Source organism: Sciurus carolinensis, chromosome 5, assembly GCF_902686445.1.
Source record: "Sciurus carolinensis chromosome 5, mSciCar1.2, whole genome shotgun sequence".
Classification (NCBI taxonomy): Eukaryota; Metazoa; Chordata; class Mammalia; order Rodentia; family Sciuridae; genus Sciurus; species Sciurus carolinensis.
Genome location: NC_062217.1, coordinates 145338727 through 145361029, shown reverse-complemented (window position 1 = coordinate 145361029; position 22303 = coordinate 145338727). Strand labels below are relative to the sequence as shown.

At 45.6% G+C, this 22303-nt stretch overlaps 1 protein-coding gene across 2 annotated transcripts in view; it reads right to left on the bottom strand.

The window, feature by feature from the left end:
• Positions 1-7630: 7630 nt before the first annotated feature.
• Dntt (DNA nucleotidylexotransferase) overlaps positions 7631-22303 on the bottom strand; it is a 32282-nt gene continuing 17609 nt past the window's right edge. The window contains exons 7-11 of one of the 2 annotated variants that reach the window (XM_047554002.1): positions 19527-19659; positions 18348-18456; positions 13783-14028; positions 9870-9953; positions 7631-7717 (exon numbers count right to left, since the gene is read on the bottom strand). In XM_047554002.1, the coding sequence (XP_047409958.1) occupies positions 7631-7717; positions 9870-9953; positions 13783-14028; positions 18348-18456; positions 19527-19659 (659 nt within the window). The remainder of the gene's footprint in view (positions 7718-9869; positions 9954-13782; positions 14029-18347; positions 18457-19526; positions 19660-22303) is intronic. The other variant, XM_047554003.1, reaches the window with a different exon arrangement.

Below are 22303 nucleotides of genomic sequence, written 5' to 3'. Positions count from 1 at the left end.
GAAACTATCAGTAATGTGAAGAGAGAGCCTACAGAGTGGGAGAATATCTTTGCCACTCATACTTCAGATAGAGTGCTAATTTCCAGAATCTATAAAGAACTCAAAATACTCTACACCAAGAATACAAATAATCCAATCAACAAATGGGCTAAGGAAATGAATAGACACTTCACAGAAGAAGATGTACAATCAATCAACAGATATATGAAAAATGTTCAACATCTCTAGTAATAAGAGAAATGCAAATCAAAACTACCCTAAGATTCCATCTCACCCCAATTAGAATGGCGATTATCAAGAACACAAGCAACAATAGGTGTTGGCAAGGATGTGGGGAAAAAGGTACGCTCATACATTGCTGGTGGGGTTGCAAATTAGTGCAGTCACTCTGGAAAGCAGTATGGAGATTCCTCAGAAAGCTTGGAATGGAACCACCATTTGACCCAGCTATCCCACTCCTTGGCCTATACCCAAAGGACTTAAAATCAGCATACTACAAAGATACAGCCACATCAATGTTCATAGCTGCTCAATTCACAATAGCCAGATTGTGGAACCAACCTGGATGTCCTTCAGTTGATGAATGGATAAAGAAACTGTGGCATATATATACAATGGAATATTACTCTGCCATGAAGAATGATAAAATTATGGCATTTGCAGGCAAATGGATGAAATTGGAGAATATCATGCTAAGTGAGATAAGCCAATCTCAAAAAACCAAAGGACGAATGATCTCGCTGATAAGCAGATGATGACACATAATGGGGGGTGGGAGGGGTTAGTGTTAGGGTTAGGGTTAGGTTTAGGATGAGGGTTAGGGAGGGTGGCAAGAATGGAAGAAGGAAGGACTGTATAGAGGGAAAAGAGGGGTGGGACGGGTGGAGGAAGGGAAAAAATAATAGAACGAATCAAACGACATTACCCTATGTAAATTTATGATTACACAAATGGTATGCCTTTACTCCATGTACAAACAGAGAAACAACATGTATCCCATTTGTTTACAATAAAAAAAAGACTACTCTATAAAAAAAAAAGAAATAATAAATGATAATTTTAATTAGAATTGTAGATTCACAGATCAATGAAGTTCAGGAAATCCCACGCACAAGAAACATGAACAACGACAACAAAAATACTACACCAGTGTTCTTCATAATCAAATTGCTCAGAACTTGTGATAAAGAATGTAAAAGCAGCCAGTGGAAAAAGACACATTATATCCTAGAAACAAAGATAAGGATTATACCAGATTTCTTATGGGAAACAATACAAGCTCAACAATGGGACGACATTTTTAAAGTACAGAGGAAAAACTGTCAATCTAGAATTTTTGTTTATTTATTTATTTATTTATTTGTGGTACTGGGGATTGAAGCAAAACCATCTCTTAAAAAAGGCAAAGCCTTTTCAGATATACAAAGGTTAAAAAAAAAGATCACCACCAGCAGACCAGCACTATGAGAATATTAAAGGAAGTCCTTTAGGCAAAAGGAGAATGGTATCAGACATCAGCATCCACACAAGGAAAGAAAACCAGCAACTCCATGGGTAAATATAAAGACTATTGCTCTTACTGCAGTCATTATTGAACATCTTCTTGACACTCCGGTCAACAACAGACCACATAAGATTGCATTGCATATGGAAATCACAGCCGTCTCAGTTTGCCAAGCACACCATATTAGGTTTGCATGACAGCAAATGCCCAATGCATGGCTAGAATCACACCCCCCTCTGCCTCCTCCCCCTCACCAGGGAAGCTAACACGCTTAACACATGTTTTGGATTTGTTTCATGTGCAAATATTGTCCCCTACATGCCATGGAAATGCAGAACACAAATGCACTGCAGGCTGCGGTGTATTCAAATCCAAGGTCACCACTGCGAGGGTCACTTGGTCTCCCTCACTTAGCTCTCCAGGAATTTCTTCACAGAACACTGTATTCTTGCCCTTGGATTTACATGCCAGTCCGTCTGAGATGACTGATTTGTTACTTTTAAAGTCATATGCTTACCTTTCTGTGCAGCAGTCCCCAGGGACTGGAGCTATAGCAGGATAATATGACAGAGACTAATCTCCTTTAAATTTATAGTACTTTTTAGTTTTAAAAGCATTCTTCATCTATTATTTTGTTTTATTTTTACACCAACCCCAGGAGGTATGTGGCATTGATGTTACTTTGCTGGTTTCACTGATGGCTCTAGGAAGTGAATTTGATTGGTCCTGTAGACTGGAAAGCAATTTGTTTTGAGAGATGATTTAAGTTTGCACAAAACGAAGTGTTATGAATAATGAGTTTAACTGGTAACTGGGGGGAGTTTCTGTGCAGCTATGGGGCTATGCATGCAGGAGGGAGGAATCTGAAATGCTTAGGATGAATTTGGTTGACAAAAATGCACTTGAAATAGGCAAAAGCAACTTCAACTGTGGCTCTCATCTGTCCCTAAAAGACAAATGTCAGTGAGTACCCTAAAGTCCTAAAAATCTGCACTTAGAGGGTTGGGGTTGTAGCTCAGTGACAGTGTACTTGCCTAGCATGAGTGAGGCACTGGGTTTGATCCTCAGAACTGCGTATAAATAAACAAAATAAAGGTTCAACAACTGAAAATATAGAAAAAAAAATCTGCACTTCAGCTTCACAAAAACTCTGGAGACATTTGATGGGGCCTTTGTCTCCTGTCCCCTGTGCTGGCCAATCGAAGCAGGCTGGGGTCCGAGAGTCCAAGAGCCAAAACACTGACTGCCCCAATCCCCACCACCTCCTGTTCTGGCTCCAGGGACTTGGAACCTTCTGCAGAGAAAGACTGCAAGTAAAATACTGGCAGGGTACTTAATTGTCCTTTCCCCAGAGGCATTATCAACTTGTTCTTTCACCCTTCCCAATCCAAAGGATCCCTAAATGATTCTTTTAAGCATTTTACAGCATTGCTTCATTTAATCCTCTGAAAGATGCAGACAAAAGAACCAGAATTTTTATAGAGGAGGAAACCAAGTCTCAGAGAGATTGTCCAAAGTCAGAGCTGGTAAATGGGGAAGACCAGTCTGTACAAAGATTCTCTGTTAAATCAGGAAGAACTCTGGCATTAACTTGCTGTGTGACATTGAGTGGTCACTCCCTGTCTACGGATCTTTATCTGTCATCTATAGAATGAAGGGGTTGGTGTAGAAAGTCTCTAAGATCCTGCTCTGAATTCTTACTTGATCCACCAAGATCTGTATTTGCTTCCTAAAGTTCTCTTGCTGGCCACTAGAGGGCGCTCTGTTCCTATAGTAGGAGGCACTGAGGATGGCGGGGTTCTGATAACCAATCACCAACCTACTTGATAATAATTCTAGCCTAGAGCAAAAAATCATATGCAACTTCAGCAGAGGGCGTTTGTGGAACTCTCTACAGGGCTTCTCAAATCAGGGAAGTAGCTGTTAGAATCTTCAAGATTCTCTAATGAGGAAACTCGTGCATGGGGCTATTGACTGGTGGGGACCTTCAGAGAATCAGAGCTGAGGAGTTGGTTAGTGAAGGTAGGAAGGCCACCTGCTCGTTTCCCAAAAGCTAGTCACCTGCTTTCAACTCTTCTCTCCCCATTCTTCCTCATGAGGCTGGAAATATTTCTTACATGCCCTTACACTGATCACTTTTCTAGCCTAGACAAGTATATTCACAAAAGGAATCTTTATATCACCACCATAATCAGAAAACTGTGATTTTTGTAATAGATTAAAATAAATGCCTTCATGGAATGCAAGATTCATGCTTATAATCACAGAAAATTCTGACAACTTTGTTTTCTATTTTACACCTGTACCTAGAAAAATGGGCTGCTCTCAATAAATATTTGTTGATTATATCTGCATAAAGATATTCATCTACATACTATCTAAAATAATATTGTATATTGTCCCTGGGAAGCACAGGGGCAGCAGAAAGGACCAGGGGACTATCTCATGGACTGTGGTCAGACGCTGTCAAAGGGAAGTGGTGGGACAGTGGCCAGGTGTCCTGGTTTAACTGGGCCCACATGCCTGCTACAGAGGAGCTGTGTAGCTCCAGCAAATCGATGGCCTATCGTGTCTTTTCCAAAAGAAACCATAAATCTTATTTTTTTTAAATGTGCATTTTATCTAGTTTTAAATACTGGCCACTATTTTTTAAAATCCCTAAAACACAGCAAAGACCAAACACAACACATCTGAAGGCTGTTTTAGGGGCTGCCAGTCTTTGGCCTCTGTTATCCATCGCAAAAACTTCTTTCCCTCCCTTTCAAGTTTCAAGCATGGAGAGAAGTCTTGGGACGATTGTTTCCAAAAGTCTGTTCCAAACATGGAAGCTCTGGCTCAGCAACCCCTCCAGTGCGGAACGTGGGGGACCTCCTGGCCTCTGCGCTTACCTGGACCGCTATGGAAGATGCGAAGAATCCTCCCATTCTTTAAAACAGGCTGGGGTCCGCCCTGCCCTGTGAAGCCATCCCCAGGCTCCCCCGCCTGGAGGGCCAACCCCTGACGCGGAGCTTCTAACCTGTACTGTCCTACCTAGCTGGGCGATTACTCTTCTCCTCCATAACAGCTCCCCTCCTCCTGCACGCACCGGCCATTTTTCTGTCATCGTCATCTTGCCGTTCCTTTCCTTTCCTTGTTATCCAAGCCTCTCCTCTGAGAGGATATTGATTTATTGAAGAAGAGCTGAATTCTGAATATTAATCCCTGCCGGCCCTGGTCTGTGACTGACCCTGATTGCTGACTCCTCAGTGGACTTTGGGGGTGTACTTTCTCCGGTGGCCAGGACGGTGAGGGTTCCTGTGGGTACACTTTGAGGTTTCTCTAACTATGAGGGGATTAAGCAGGTGGGCATCTCTGCCCCAGGCCACACCTCCCAATCTCCCTGAATTCAGCACCTATTATCCTCGGTGCCCCCAGTTTCGGTTTCACCATGACCACAGCTGATCTTGCACAGAGAAGCAGCCTGGTCGCAGCCCTTCGGAAAGCAGCTCCGCAGCACGGTCACTGCACACACCGAGGCAGGCAGCCATGCTGCAAGCAAGCCACACCCGAACCTGGCTGATTGGAACACAGTGCACAGCTGACGCAAGGGCAGCCTGCCTATTGGCTATGGTCATTGGTCAACTAAGGACCCCTCAGGCCTAGATTAAACAGGCAAGTTGGCCCTGTTTAATTCTCTGTTTCAGAAAATAGAAATGGGAGTTTCAGGGAGTGATGGACAAAGCTGAGGGAGTCCCCAGGGCCCCTGAAGGTCTGCAGGAGTGGCTGGCCCTGGGCCGTCTCACCCAAGGTATGGTTCTCAGGATGTCCGGTTGTGCTCCTTTGTCAACCCCTGGGTTCCATGAGATCGTTGTCCCTGGCCCCTTTAAGCCTGATGGGGTGTCTAGAGGAACTTTGGTGCAAGCGTCTTTCTGCTCACGTGGTTGGAGGTGCTCCTTGACTTCAGGCCTGGGTCTGGGCCCACCAGCACTAGCAGGCCTGTGCAACCATTCTCACCTCCCCGGGCTCAGGCTGCTCTTTTTTTTTTTTTTTTTTTTTTTTTTTAATACCTTAACTTTACTTATTCATTCATTTATTTTTACGGTGCTGAGGGTCAAACCCATGCCTTACACGTGCTAGACAAGTGCTCTACCGCTGAGCCACAACCCCAGCCCTTGGGCCGCTCTTGCCTTCGGGTATTTAAGGTCCATCTTCCAGCCACTCCCTGACCCCAGTCCCCGGGCGTTCTACTAATGCTGTGGGGCTGGGTTCAGGAAGAGGAACCTGGGTAATGTTGGTTCAACCATAAAGCACACGCACGCGCGCGCGCACACACACACACACACACACACACACACACACACAGAGCGGGGCATGGGGAGCCATGGAGCCCTGATGTGTAATTCAATACCTGACCACAAGAACGTGAGTTCCCACGAAGGTGAAACTCCAAGGAAGCCGGTTCTGCTGGGGACCTCTCCCCATGCTCATGGCCACCCCCTGTCCCTTCTCTTCCCTCCACATGGCTTCTTCAATGCTCCCCTCTGGCTTTCCTCTCTTGAATATGGGCTAATGGTCACCAGAGTTTGCCTCCAGCTTTTCTGCAGGCTGAGAACACCAAACCGGGACAGATGCCTTTAGGTCCCTTCGGACCACAGGGTCTGGTCCGTGGCCCCCCTGAAGGAAACAGCGGTCAGAATGGGCCTGGCTGGAAGTTCCAGAGGCTCCCTCCCTTCCCTTGGGTGCCCTGAGACTAGGAGACTGAGGAGCTCACCTTCCTGAGAAAGACTCCAGGGTGGAAAAGGAGGGCTAGTCCTTAGGTGGGTCAGGACGCCGCACTTCCTCCTGAGGAGAAGCGGGAGACTCCACGCCATGCGGCCCAGCGCTGGGACACCCACAGCCCAGCCCCATTGTGGCGGGAGAGCTGCGGGCTTTGAACTGCCCCGAGCCGGTCGGGAGCTGGAGTCTCTGCAAATTCTAACCAAGCCTGTTTGTCCTCCCAAGATAAACCGTAAGCTGTTTATTGTGTTTAAAAACATTTTGTGATAATTGAGCAAGGACGACGCCATCATCCCATTTCCTCCTATTTTTATTGAGGATATCCAGTATCACAGCTACGCTGAGGGCAGAGTGGGTTTCCAGGGCTTCCCCGTGAGCTGCAGCGACGACCCCACGTCTACTGAAAAGCACATTGTGAATTCTAAGCTGCTGTGGTACAAAGGGTCTGTCAGACCATAACCCATGACCACATGCTTCCTTATCATGTCTCCAAAGCCATTTATTTCTAGTAGCAACCCGCATTTCAATAAGTCCTAAAGAATCGTAAAGTTTCTTAAGCAATCCTTTACAAATATGAAGCATGATTTATTTAACCTGAAAAGAATGGGAACAAAATGTTGACAACTTCTAAAATTTTTTTTAGATTTTAAAATTTTTTTACAGACTGCATTTTGATTCATTGTGCACAAATGGGGTATATCATTTTGTTCCTATGGTTGTACACGATGTAGATTCATACTATTCATGTTATCATACATGTACGTAGGGTAATGATGTCTGTCTCTTTCCACCATTTTTCATACCCCCTCCCTCTAATTTCCCTCTATGTAATCTAAAGATCCTCCATTCTTTTCTCACCCCCCTCCACCCCTATTATATATCATCATTCACTTATCAGGGAAAACATTCGAACTTTGGTTTTTTTGGGATTGGCTTATTTCACTTAGCATACTATTCTCCGGTTCCATCCATTTACCTGCAAATGCCATAATATTATTCTTCTTTATGACTGAATAATATTCCATTGTGTATATATACACCACAGTTTCTTTATCTATTCATCTGTTGAAGGGCATCTAGGCAACAATCTAGTGTTGGCTTAAGATCAGACTTCCTTAGCAAGACTCCCAAAGCACAAGAAATCAAAGCAAGAATTAATAAATGGAATGGATTCAAACTAAAAAGCTTTTTCTCAGCAAAGGATACAATCAATAATGTGAAAAGAGAGCCTACAGAGTGGGAGAAAATCTTTTTCACATGCATTTCAGATAGAGCACTTATCTCCAAAATTTGTAAAGAACATAACTTTACACCAAAAATACAAAGAACCCAATCAATAAATGGGCTAAGGAACTGACAGACAACTTTTTCCTAGGCATTTCTTTCCCATGGTTCAATGTAATCCAATCCCAGATGTGCAAATATTTCTTCTTCACTTTCTGCTTTGAGAAATATCCTCTGAAAACATAACGAGAAATATGTGCATTCAGTTATTTTTTTTAAAGCATCTCAGTGCAAACACAGTGAAAATATGACTTGTAAAACTATCTTTGTTAGAATGAATTATTACAAAATCAGAAAGTTTTGCTGCTGAGTAGAAAAAGTTATTGTAACTAGTTTCTGTAAATTTTACATTTTTCTTTCGAAGAATATGATTGTTATGGTTTGGATGTGAGGGGTCCCTCAAATGCTCACGTGTAAGACAATGCAACAAGGTTCAGAGGATAAATGATTGGGTTGTGAGTGAATTCATCCCCTGATAGGGATTAACTGAGTGGTAACGGAAGTGGTAGGATGTGGCTGGAGGAGGTGGGAATTGGGGGCATGGCTTTGGGTATATATGTGTATCTGGCAAGTGGAGACCTCTTTGCTTCCTGATCACCATGTGAGCTGTTTCCCTCCACCGCACTCTTTCACCATGATGTCCTGCTTCACCTTGAGCCCTCAGGAATGGAGCCTGCTATCTATGGACTGAGACCTTGAAACTGTGAGCCCCCAAATAAATTTTTCTTCCCCTAATTGTTCTTGTCAGATTTTTCAGTCACAGCAACAAAAAAGCTGACTTAAACAATGATACTAAGTGAATTAAGATAAAGTCATGACATCTTTCCATATTAAGCAAAAGGCATTACTAGTTCTTAACAGCTGTTCATTAGAACCACCAGATGGAGTTGCTTTTTTTTTTTTTTTTTTAATTGAAGTTTGAACCACATCCTGTCCAAGGAAATTGAAGCTTCAAGAGAGGCCCTGTCATCTATCTATTTAAAAGTTCTGGATGATTCTAATGTGCTGCTAGTAGTTTTAGGACACTTTACTAAGTGTTGTGTTCTCTAGTCTCTACACCCGCTCCCACCCTGGGATCCCCCTTAAGACAGAGCACCACCCTCCTCCTCCACATATCTTCTTGTAAATAGCACACTCCTGGGCACATAGAATGCCTGTCTGCTTAAATTATTTATTATGTATCAATTTGTAAGTCTTTCTAAATGATATCCATCTACCTCCACCCACATGCTCAGCTTCTGGGGGTTCCCGCTAGCATCTACAGCTCCTTCTCTGCGAGCAGCATTTTGAATTTCTTTGAGAAATCCCCTCCCTCTACACTCAGTCCATGAAAGTCAGGTGGAGCTACTCTCACCTCCAGGGAGAAGCACACAACCCAAGTCTGACCAATCAGAGTTACCATATCGGCTGGGATTTTTGCTCATACTATTAAGACAGAGGTTCTGCTCTGTTGGAGCATGGAAAAGCTGGATTGAGAATGAATCTAACACTGCAGAAGCCTGCCTGAGCACCTGGATACAGCTGCACCTGAAGCCAGTGTTACCCCTGGACACTGCAGTAAGCAACCTAGTTCCCTTTCTTTTGCCTATTGATACTTGTAACCGAGGCATCCCTAACTAAATACATCTCATGTAGACTGTGAACTCCTAGAGGGCAAGGACCATTACTTCCAGTTATTTTATCTTCTTCCCCTCCAGAACCTAGTTTTGTGTGCTCGACCACTATAAGAAGAACAGACCTAGGTGCTCATGGATATAACAGTTGAATCTTGGATGCTTCATAAGCCTCGTAGTAATATACCATTTGCCTAAGGTGTGAATTGGATCGTGACCACAGCAAGGCAAGTATTCACAGCACAGGAGTCACACTGCTGGTGAGCCTAGCCCACTGCCCATCTCCATCTCCAGGCAACTCTCGCTCTCCTTGCAGGATCTCTCTTTAACCACTCAGAATGCTACTGCTTCAGCATTTGAGGGGTAATCAAGTGGTGTTTGGGATTTGGGGGGATCCCTGGTTTTCTTTGAAGTCACTCACGCAAACAGCAAGGACACAGCAAACTCAATCTGTTCACTGCTCTGCTTGCTCTGGGGTTACCTTAGCTTATCTTTTTTGAGCCCAAAGACGCTGAGTTGCACTCTGGACCAGGTGGGGACTGTCAGCCCGTAGGGGGTCTTTCTCACTGCACTTTACTGTGATCAGCTGGGAGTGGGACACTCATAGCAACTGAAAGGATCCCTGGACACTAAAATCAGTCCAGGGAAAGTGCTCAGGGGACCTGTCTTAGGGATGAGGATCAAAGTTGCCCATTTGGGGAAGGAAGCACTACCTTGGTTTTGTCATATAAAGCGTGGTTATCCAGCACCATCTTCCGCTCGTGTGTGGCAAAGCGACGGAGGTCTCTCTCAAACTGCTAGAAAGTGATAATGAGAACGAATCAACATCAAGTCCAAAATGTCTTCACTGTTCTCCGTTCAGAGATAGCTGAGAACCTCTCGTGGAATATCCATCTCCACTAAACATTCTCAAAGTGATTTTTCTCTCCTAGGGAGACGCTGATGGCAGAGCTCTGTGTTCCCATGAACACACTGGACTGTAAGCTCAGTGAGAACAGGAACCTGATGTCTTTTGTCCATGACCCCGTTCACTAGTCAAATAATGCCTGGCGTGTAGAAGTAAATACTGGGCCAGGTATAAAATAATTTTATTTTAAAAATTTAAATATCATTATTGGAAAAGAGGACAAGGAGTCAGGGGACTCAGATTCCAGGATTTTTGTCCCTACCTGGTTGTGTATCTCTTGGCAAGTCACCCAGCCTCTCTGAATCTTGGTTGGTCAAAGGATGGAGGATATACATGATAAATTCCCCTCTGGCTTTAACATTCTTTCCTACTAAGATTCTTTGAGGTCGCTTCCTCCAAAACGGCATCTCTTAAGATCACGAGTTGGGCTTCGAGGCTACAGGGAGCAAAACCTGAAGCCTAAGAGGACAAGAAAGCTTTGGAAATGAGAATAATGAATAAGGTTTTTGAGACTGGTTTTCCTGAGAGAAACCCAGAGCTAGAAATTTTGTCCTTAGAACACCTGGGGTCATTGCGCCCTCTAGTGGCGACGGATGATTTCCTATCAGGGAAGTTAGCTGTCCCTGACTGGGTCCAGCAGAAGTCCTTCACAGCCTGCTGGAGATGGAGCCAGGCTTGTGGAGAAATTGGGGAGAAGCAGAACCTGGTGCCGTAGTGACAGGTCTGTGGAGGTTCAGGAGTGCTGCTTGGCCCACCGCCTCCCCCTTCCCAGCCCTGGCCGCTCTCCTTCCTCCCCCAGCGGCTCACACCCCACTGTGTGACTGGTGACTGGTGGCAGCTGGAGAGGCTGGAGGAGGAGGTGAGGCTGGGGCAAGTGGAGCCAGTGCCCAGATCCCCAGCTCTACAGTTTGGGTGAGAGACGTTTCTCTGGGCTCCTCTGCAAGAGCCTGAGGAGCAGTTTCCACGCCCCATTAGGAATTGCACTGTGTCTGTCATTTGGAAGGTAATGAAATTACTCCACAAATATTTGCTGAGTGCCAGCTGTGTCTGGGTGCTTGGAATATGAACAGTGAACAAAAGAAAGACATCTCCCCTGAGAACTTAGATTCTATCAAGGGGCATAGATAATTCACAATAGCAGAAGAAATTCATTAATTATGGGATACATTAAAAAGTAAGTGCTGTGAAACAGGTAGGGCAAGGATCTTATGTTCAGATAACCACAGGCAGACATGGGCAGAGGCAGTAGTAGCACAGGCTGCCTGTATCATTGCTCCCGACAGACTTTAGACTTTGGGCTGTTTCATAGTCACTGCATACACATGGGCAAGTTGTGCCCTGTGACACTGTAGACAGCACAGTATGTGTACTCTTGGTAGATATTCAGGTTTATTATGACAATTTTAGGGCCAATGGAAGTAAGGTCACTTTAGGAAGAGATGCTTTTTGAAGTAGGTACCTGGCCATAATCATTTGTGTTTCCAGAGACTACAGTGTGTCTCCTCCCAACATTTGACATAAATATACATGAACAATACTTTTGAAGAAATTCTGGCTGTTTTGGTTTAGATATAAGGTGTCCACCAAAAGCTCGTATGTGAGATCGTGTTAAGAAAGCTTAGAGGTGAAATGAGGGGTTATGAGAGCCTTAACCTGATCAGTGCATGAATCCACCTGAATGGATCAAGTGGGTGGAAACTGTAGGCAAGGTGGGGTGTGGCTAGATGGGGTGGGTCACTGGGCGAGTGTCTTTGGTGCTCACATTTCCTCCCTGGTAAGTGGAGTCCTCTCTCTGCTTCCTGGTGCCCATGTCTTGGGCAGCTTTCCTCTGCCATTCCCTCCCACCACGATGTTTTGCCTCACCTGGGGCCCAGAACTATGGAGTCTATGGACTGAAACCTCTGAAATCATGAGCCCCAAATCAACTTCTCCTCCTCTGTGATGTTGTTGTCAGGTCTTGTGGTCACAGCAACAAGAAACCCGACTAAAACACCAGGAAATAAAGTGATGCTAACCTGCTTGGAAGAAATGTGATTCAGGGGAAAACAAGTTTCTCTTGATTTTTAACTAATGAACTTTGCACAGTCCTGAGAGCATACCATACCTGGGTGGCTTCAGAAAACCTCAGTTTCATGTGTTCCTGCAGATGGACCCTCCTCAGGAAGTCCTTGGGCCCCGAGATCATGTGGAAGCTTTGTGGTAGTTACTATCCCTGGGCTGAGGTGACATTAGAGTGGACCAGGAATTTTGGACTAGACCAATCCTAGTTGCCCACCCACATTTATCTCCTGGGGGACAGAGCACCAGACTAGAGCCAGTAGAGGCCAGCAAAACCCACCAAAAGTGTGTCACTTAAGTGATATAAAGATTATAAGACAATCACAAAAGTAGCTCAGCTTTAAGTGTGTTGAGCCCTGGGTACTTTTAAACTCAGACAGCATCTCATTTAACCCAGGTGGTGCAGCACTATGAGGTGGGCATCATTGTTACCCCAGGACAGATGGGCAACGGGAATTTCGAGAGGTTTAATAACTCGTGTAGTCACCCTGCTAAACTGGGTGAGTTTGATGTTCTGCCGGTGTCTTGTAGAACCAGTAGCCATAATTTCTGAGAACTCTGAGAAAAGTGACCAGAATGTGCTGAAAACATTTTGTCTTAAAAACAAACTGGGCAAAGGGCAGCGGTTTCAGCCCATAAATCCCAGTTGGCATGACCTTGTGTGATCTTGTGAAGATTTCCTTTTGGCACCGTCCCCTTTCTCAACAGTCTCTGTGTTCCCAAAGATTTATGTCTACTGGAGAAATTACATTTAGGATGTGTCTTTCATTTATTTTTTTTTCATTCTTTTATGAATAAAAGATGCATTTCATTGCCAGTTGACATTTTTTGATTCAGATAAGAAATCCCAGGGCTAAGACCCTGTGCTGAGGTAATTCCAGCCCAAAGCAAAGACACTTGGCATTTAATTCAAAGTCAAAAACAATTCATTTTTGTTGTGCAGTTCATTAGTATAAAACCCTCCGAGGATCCATTTCATTCAAGGCAACAGCTTTGGAAAACAGGTGGAAGTGTGGAGAGCTTGGTTGGGAAGGCGGAGCACATGCCACAGGGACTCAGCCCCTGGTTCCCTCTCCTGTGAGCGTAAAATGATGGGGGTTGAATGGCCATTTAGTCAGTACTGGCCACGCACCTGGCGCTGATGGGCTTTGAGAGCATTGTCTCCAAATCTCTGCAACCTTGAGGTAGCCGAGGCCACAGTCCTCATTTTCCCCCTGGGAAGACTAAGTGCACGATCTCCCGGCTAATAGGAGGCAGAGCGGGGGCTTGTCACCAGGTCTGGGTGAGCCTGCTAGTTTCTCTGCTTCCTTGGTCTCACCCCTGAGCTCTCTCAGAATCAGTTGGGGGAGGGGTGCTTTTCAAACTCTAGCCCCAGAGTTTCTGAGTCAGTAAGTCTACGTGGGGTGGAGGGTTTACAAGTCTAACCTGTTCCCAGGTGAGGCTGCTGCTGCTGCTGCTCTTGGGACCACACATCAGACATAGCTGTTCTAGCCGCACCTGACATGACTGTGGTGGGTAGACTGCCTGATTTAGAGGTTTCTGAACCCAGCACCACAATGGCACCCCATCCTCCTGCTGTCATCTCTCCCCTGGGCCCCAGGAGACCTGGTCAACATGTTATGGGAAGCCAGCCTCATCCTGTGGGTCCATGTAGCACTTACCGGGGAGCCGGTCCATCCCAGCAGGGCAAAGGCACGGCGCTCGTAGGGGCACATGACCAAGTCCACACGGATGGCCTTCCAGGTCTTCCCATCCTGCTGGCTGGCCTTGTCACTGTCCACTCTCTGATGGTCCAATTTTAGAATCAGAAAGCATTTTTGAAAATGATCTAGTGCATCCACCTTCCTGCTAGGTATCTTGAGCTTTTCAAATGTTGACTCCACAAGGTCACAGTATAGAAGTAACCCCTGAAAAGAAACAACAGGATACCAGGAAGGTCGCCAGTGGAGTCTGTGATTTTATGGCCGACTCTTAACAAAACCCTTCCAGGGCTGAATGGAGGCAGATGCATTTTTGAGCTCCATCCAGAGTCTACCTGGCACAGTAGGTGAGGAAGCTGAGCGAGTAAGTGTCTTATCCTCCCTCTGCAGAAAAAGAACTTAGCTACCAGAAAGGTTGAGCCAAAGCCACTTAACAGCAAAACCTTGAGAGAATTTGCCTCCCTACTTCTGGCTCTCAGAATGCTGAGACTCCCCTTACTCCTTTGAGAACAAACCAACCATTAAAACAAAGTCACACTGCTTTCAGGTGGGTGGCTTTGACATAGTGTCCCCATGCTATACTAATGACCAGGTTTAAGTAGATCAAAGTTTGCGACTGGAGGCTCAGCTCCACTTTGGGGCAGGGTGACTTACTATTTCCAGCAGCACTGGGGCTGCTCTTTCTCTTGCCTGCCTTGGAGCAAGTGGGGTAGAGGTAGATATTTCATCTGAAGGTGTCTACTCAGCAAGCGAACAAGTGATTCTGAGACACGGCTAAGCAAGTTGCCATCTGTTCCCTGGGAGTTCTTCACACACAGGATGGAGGAGGGGAAGAGAGAGGCAGAGAGTGGCAGTTAACTGCTAAAGCCAAGTGGCAACTGAAGGAGCAAATAACCCCGAAATAGCATAATCATAGCTGTTGGTGCCTGGGATTTGTTACCATGTAGCCTTAAGTTCTGATCTCTAATTTTATCATCAAAAGCACTTGAAAGGTTTAAGAAAGCACAGCTTGCAGGGCCTGTTCTCACAGTGACCCAAGAAGTTGCACTTCTACCCAGTCTTCAGATGATGCTGATGTTGCTGGTCCTGGGACCCCACTCTGAGCATTGCTGGTTCCGTTTATTATTGTTTTGGGACACACTTTCCATTTCTTCTGCAGAACCCCAAGAGCCACTGTTTCCATTCAGAGGAGAATTTTTCCTTTGCCATCTCAGGAAAGGGCAGCTTAGCAGGAACAAAGGCCCTGGGAGGGTTGAGGAGGGAGCTCCGCTGTTGGAAGGAACCTCTGGGTAGGAGAATGAATGCTGCCATAAATGACCTCCGACCACCAGTCTATTTAAATGCTTTTTAATGAAACTTGCCAAAACGGGTACATTATAGCTGACTTTCATGTACATTTCAATATGTAAATTTGAAGAGCAACTTATTAAAACATTAAGAAGTCTCACATTGAAGTCAAATTTGTAATAACATCTACCTTCCTTTCAAAAAACATCTGCAGTGCTGGCTTCCTAAAGGTGCTGTTGCTCTTGCCACGGTGGTGACACTTCGCTGGTCACATACAGCCGTCCTTGGTTGAGTTTGTCTTGAGTTTTGCAAGGCTCACAGGATTGCCTCCCCTGAATGAGACGCCCCCTCTGCCTATTGGGTTCTGTCTGCAGCAGGGTGTGGTTGTCAACATGTATGCAACCCTGATATGGACTTCAGTTTTCCTTTTCCTTCTGGAATTTGGCTATCTCTGTTTTCTTAGTTCCCTGCCTCGTTCCCCATTTCTTCTCTCCCCCATGACTTCTCTCCTGTGAAAATTCCTTTCAAGGGTTGGACTCTGGCTTCCCCATCAACACCCACCAGCATGTTCTTCTTTTTTCCACTGGAAACAGAGTCCTGACTAGGAAGGAGGCATTCCCCTGCTCCTTCCCCGCTGTCCTCAGGGGACAGAGCAACTAGAACTCAGGATAAGGAGAGAGCTAGAGAAGGTGGGACAGGATCAGCTGAGCTTGAGGTCCTCCAGCCAGTGTCCCTTCCCACCCGTTGCTTTCAATCTCCTCCAGCTCCTCAGCAGAATCAGCATCCCCTATTGAAAGTCAAGTCAGTTTCTCAAAGTGAAAACAGTGTTCTCCAGATTGCTTCCAAGACCCCTCTGATATCAAAGTCCACAGATGAGACCCTTCTATAGACTGGTGTGGAATTTGCACATCACCTGTGCACATCCTCCCTGTAAATCAGCTCTAGATCACTTATAGGACCTATATGAATGCTATGTGAATAGCTGTCACAGGGATTCATGACATGAAAAAAAACTCTGCACGTGTTCAGCACGGATACAGTTTTTCCCTTAATATTTCCTACCAAGGTTGGTTGGATCCTGGATGCAGAAGCTGAGGTTATGGAGGGTCCACTTCTATTCTTTTACTTCCTGGTGAACTGGATCTCCTGGCAGTGCCACAAGCTGGAGATGTGGTGGCAGGGAAGAGTTAGGGGGTCTGTACCCAAGGTCCTGCTTGCCAGGCGTGAACCCTAGCCAGAGTTGGCTGGTGTCCTTTCCCTGGGGTGAACTATCCATGGCCAGTCTTAGAATTCAGGCAAACCAAGTCTTCGGCAACGGAGACCCCTCCCCAAAGGTCAAGACTGCCAAGCCCCTTGCCTCCCCTTTTCTCACCTCCCACTAAGGGATGTTCTGCCAGGGCAACTTTTAGAGTCATCTGAGGTGGCTCCCCTGATACCCTTGGCTGTTCATGCTCCGCAGGGGTTTTGAACACCTGGTCAGCCTTGTTCACTGTGAGTATGTGCATGCGTGCCTGCTAGGCTATGGTTTGGGAAAGAAGAGAGGGACATGACTGTGAAGCAGAGGCGGAAGTTAAATATGGAGAACTGGGGCGCAGGCGTGGAGCTGCAGCGGTGTGGTCAGAACTGCTCCGCCCCTTTCCCTGCTGTCAAGCTGTTAGTGAGTGAAGGGGAGGGGGCTGCACCGGTTCCTCCTGTGTCCCCTCATCTGCCCCAGCGCCAGGCTCTCAGGCAGAGTTCAGTAAGCATGAGAGATTGTGGCAGCGGCCACATTTGTTAGCCCTGGCACTTTCTCGGGCACCGTGCCCATTCCTTATGCAGCTCTCTCAGTCCCATGTTAGCGAGGACAGAGGCGTGTCATACCTGCTTTAGAGACAAGCAAAAGGGGAACGTGAAAGATTAGGGAATAATTCCATGTTGAACAGCCAGGAAACGGCGGGGTTGTGCTTCTAAAGTCCCCAGTCTCCTAGCTAAGCATCAGCCGCCATCGCAGGGCCTGCATGTAAAACACCCACCTCTGCTTGGGGAGGGCAGTATGACAGCCTTGAAACCCAGGAAGGACCAACGGCAAGAGGGTCCCGCTGCCACCTCCCTTCCCATCCCGATCTGGGGTAGTCTTAGCATGAGGAGTGTCCGTAAACAGGACGATGGGTCCCCCTTTGCAAGGGCCCAGGTGGGCAACCAAGCAGCCCATTCCTCCAGACCTCAGCCTGCAGGGTCCAGTACCGTGCTCCTTCATCTGTCAAGGAGAGTCTTTCCTCTTTTCCACCCATGCAGAGGAATGGTCAGGATAGCTGACTCTTCCTTGTCCTGCTGTCCCCTAAAGGGGCCTATTGTGTCCACCATCAGGGACCCTGGTTACCCTGGGTCCATTATTCTGAGAGGGATGCTGGGAGAGGCTCACAGTGCACTTGGCTGTGGTTCCAGTTGGTTCTTCACGTCTAGAGTCCATGGCGCTGAGGCTGTGTGTTCCTAGCTCTAATTTTCACTTTATCTAATCTCCTCTCACTGGCCTATCAGAGAGCTGGGTCCACACCTCACAAGTACGATCCACGGAGAAAGGATAGGAGAAAGGATAAAGCAGCACCAGGGAACACCAGTCCAGCCTCCTCGGCTTACTCGCTTTGCAGGGTGGAGCCCTGTGGTCCCTCTGGAACACGGGGCTCTCACTAGAGGGGGACAAGAGCCCGGGCCTCAGCGTCAGTGCAGGTTGGCTTCCTCCGCTGGGCCTGGGCCAGCCCGTCAGGATCTGGTTTTGTCAGTGGGTGAGGGCTTTGAGCCATGACCTCTGCTGGACCCAGCTTGCCCTCCTTCATTTCCTCCTTCCCATCCAGCACAAAGTCCAGGCGGGAATTCAAGGCACAGCGACACCCTATTTGATCCTGGTCTGAGTGGTCCTGCTGCATTCCTAGCTTGAGACTTTCTCAGCATTTCCCAGGCTTTCCCATTATGTTTGGGTGTTCTATGGCCTCTGCCTGTCAATCACACATACGTGGCTGCAGAGGCCCCTCTGGTGATAGGGTAAGTGTAAATAAACAAGGTACATATTCATAACAGGGACTCTAAGGACACACAGCAGCTAAATCTCATTGTAGGTCACATGGCTTTGTGATAATGTCTTACTAATAATTGAGAATTGATTATTGGTTATCACACAATTATGAGGTAAATAATATATAAAATTCAACATGTTAATATAATGCTTGAGTAGGTAGTCATGTATTTTTAGTATCTCTTCTTACCTTCTTTTGCCATAAGTTTGTCACTTTATGCAACAGTTGTTGTTCTTCTTCCTCTGTTGCTTCTGGGCTGGTAATTAAAAAATCTACATCGTGCCCAATCTTCTTACCCCTAATTTTTAAAAGTGGTATGAAATGGAAACCAATTAGATTTTTAGCCCTCAGTTTTTAAAAAACTACCTTTGTTTCTATGCCCTGAGGCCAAGGATCGTGACACAAAATGCTTTTGCCTCTAGTTTTTGCAAAATAAATTTATGACACAGAAGAAAAGCCATATATAGTACATGTAGGATGATGTGGGGGGCGGGGAAAGTAACAAAGAATTTCATTCCTTCTACATGTTCACTCATACCTGTAAAACACAGACAGACAGACAGACACACATGCCATGACAACAGGCAAACCTAAGAACTGCATTCATACACTACAAGGTAACACTCTTAGAATTAGGACATAACTTAAGGTGATTTTTCTTAGGTTCAGTTTTTTTTCTCACTTTTTCCTTTGTCCCAAATCTGGTTGTCAGAACAGCCAATAGCCACGAAGTAAAAAGAGCAGAGGGAGAGGTGGAGGGGGGCGTTGGAGGGAAGAATCCTCTACTGAACCGGTGCCTCAATAGCCCACCCCCGCACACACCTCTGTGAAGAATCCATTCACTCATTCATCTGTGACCCAAACAAGGTTCTTGAGCACCTACTTTGTGTTGGGCATCACGCACTGGTCTCATGAGAACTAAGTTCTAACAGCTTAGTGGGGAATAAACACTGGGCTGAATTACTGAATATGTGTGCACTAAGTGCTTGGACGGTGTCCAGAGAGCACTGAAGAGAGGTCCCTAGCCCAGCCTGGAGAAGAAGGGATGAAGAAAGCCTTCTGGAGGAGGAAATGTCTGAATTGAGTCTTAGAGGCTGAAAAGTCAGCCAGGTGACAATTTGAGGAATGGCAGTTGAGGGAGAAAATTCCCACTGCGTGAAGTCTCAGAGGCAAACAACAGCTCTGTATGTGCAGGAAATTTTAAGCCCTTTGGGGCTGCTGCAATGAAATGCCAGGGCAGGACACAAGCTGCAGAGAGAAGCCAGCATCAGATCCCAAAAGGTGTTTTGTGCTGTTTCGGAAGCCTGTATGTGATGGGGAGCCACTGAAGGTACTAGAGCAGGAGAAGCAAAGCAGAACGAGGGTTACCTCCGGAATCCTCCTGTCATGGTGACAAAAGCATCTGGAAGAAATGCCCAGACAGCCTCTTTAACCAGCAGGCTTACTGCCTCTGCTTCTGCCCTGGTCACACAGCTGACGAGGTCTTCATAATAGAGGAATCCTGAAAGGTCATTTGACAGGTCAAAGGAGAGAGTGAGGTACATACAAAAAACCTACCTCTGTGGAGGGGATTCTGCCCCCGGGGGCGCTTCATCGCCACAGGCATCCCCTCAATTCTGTTTCCATGGTGACAGAATAAGCCCCACAGTTCACTTGGTTGTGGATTGTCCTTGATAGCAATGGCTGTTTGGTGTCTGACTGTGACTTACAATCTCCTTACTAGAAGGAGACATTTTATATCCCTTGGAAATCCAGACCATTCCAGTCTGAGATCCTAATGAAGATCCAGCCTTCTTGATCAAAAAAAATGGTAATGCATGAGGATTTGGGATGGTAAGATGTAGGATGGAAGGTAATGGGTTAAAAAGTGAAAGTCAAGAATTGCAAGAGGGTAGATTTGCGTCTGAGGCAAGGTGGAAAGTGTCTGAGGAGTTTGGATCGCCACTTCTTTGCCTGCCACCATGAACAAATGAAAGCTCAGACAGTGTCAGGATGAAGAGCTAATGACTGGGCTTTTCCCAGAGCAGCGTGGAGGGAGGCAGGCAGACAGGGAGGCTTATCTCTAAGGATTGGGAGGAAGTATATTGCAAGGAAGACTCACTGAGCCTGAGTGACATCTAATTATGTAATCCCGCACCAGGGAATGCTCTTCTTTGCAGGGTTCCCAAGAGAGGGCCTTCCAAATTCTGCTGCATCTCTCTAATAACAGGGGCACTGATACCTCCAGAGGCAGCCCATATCCTGTCTGTAAGCTCTGCTTGGGCTGTTCTTTCTTTTGACAAACTTAGGTCTACTTCCTTGCAGGTTCATCCACCACTGACACTCAGGATGGATGTGAAGCAAATCTGTTGGTCCTTGTTTCTCACCCCAAGATCAAGGGAGGGAGGGAGCAGCGAGGTCATTTGACTTGAACATCCTGTTCACAAAGTTCTCAAACTTCCGTATTATCTCTGTATGGGGCATGTTATGATTTAGGTATGAGGTGTTCCCCAAAAGCTCACGTGTGAGACAATGCAAGAATTCTTTGGAGGTGGAATGGTTGGATTGTAAGTTGTAACCTAATCAATGAATTAGTTCATTGATATGGATTAACTGGGTGGTAATTGTAGGCAAGTGGGCAGTGGCTAGAGGAGATGGGTCATTGGGGATGTACCTTTGGAGTTTACAACTTGTCCCTGCCTCTTTATTGCTATCTCTTGAGCTACTTTCCTCTGCTGCACCCTTCCACCATGATGTTTGCCACCGTAGGCCCAGAGGGATAGAGTCAGTCATCTATAGACTGAGGCCTCTGAAACTGTGAGCCCCAAATAGCCTTTTCCTCATCTACATTGTTCATTTCAGGTCAATTAAAAAATGGACTGACACAGAACACTTGCAGAAATGTGTTGGTGAGATCAAGAAGAGATGATGCTTATACTAATGTCCCTATAAACTGTGTCCAATGTCACACTTATGGGACTATTTAGCTTATGGGAGTACTTTCTTGGTATCACAATTGATACTTTTTCTCCTTTTATTTTAAAAAGCCACCTTTTTATGGTAACATGGTGCTTTTTGTGAGGGTGGGGAGTGTGATCTAAAAAACAAAACTGCATTTGGCTCTCATTTAGAAAGTGCCATCATGACTGATATACAAAGTACAAATCAGTTGGTAACCACAACACTCCCGTGCTTATTGTATGTGAAACAAAATTATGATTAGCAATGATTTCAAAAGCCTGCAGGTATCAAGAATGAACAGGGGGTACTATGAGAACTTGGTGACATCCATGGAAACAATTTAATTGGGTTTCCTTTTTTGTATGGCAAGAAACTCATCACATCGCATAATGTTATGTATGTGCTTCCATATTTCAGGAACTGACTTTTGAGCAGGTGAATACTCTAGTCCCAGAGAACTGCAATCAGGCACAATTATACGTTAAAGGGAACCAGGTTCTCCACCTGGCCCACTTGTCACACTTTAAATGTGTGTTAGCTTACCCTCTGCAGAACCCTAAGCAATTCCCATTGACAATTCTGCACACTGGAGCGCTGCTCCAAGAAATGCATATAACCAAATTTTTGTTTTTCTAGTAAATATGATGAGAGGGTATTCCCTGATTTCTACATAGAACTAACAGCATTAAACAGCGGGGGCAAACACTGACTGATTAAATGAATAGCTACTTCATGCACTATGTTGGAAGAGCCCAAAGGGAAGAAGAAAAATCCAGATCACAAACTTAGGAAATTGGAGGCTCCTTAGATCTTAAGAGCACTTAATGCCCTTTGACAGGGGTTCCAACTAAGTGATTCTAAGCATTGAGGGTTCTTACCGTCATTCCAAACCATTAACTTGCCATTGTTGTTTAATACTTATGTAAATTTTTTAAATGACATCTCTATAATTGATATAATCATACCTTTTAAATGTGTATTTTCTGTAGCCCAGAATATAAGGACTGGGTCTTTTTTTCTTAGATTCTTTTATTTCCTGTATGATGTTGTATAAAGCTTGTTAGTAATCTTTCAGGGATTAACAAATCCACAAAAGATGAGTGGGGGTCTTTTTGGGACCCACCAAGACTTGGTTTTGCAGAATTCCTCTACCTTTGCTTATGATTTTATTCTTTGTTGTCATTACTTAAGCAGAAGATAGCTGT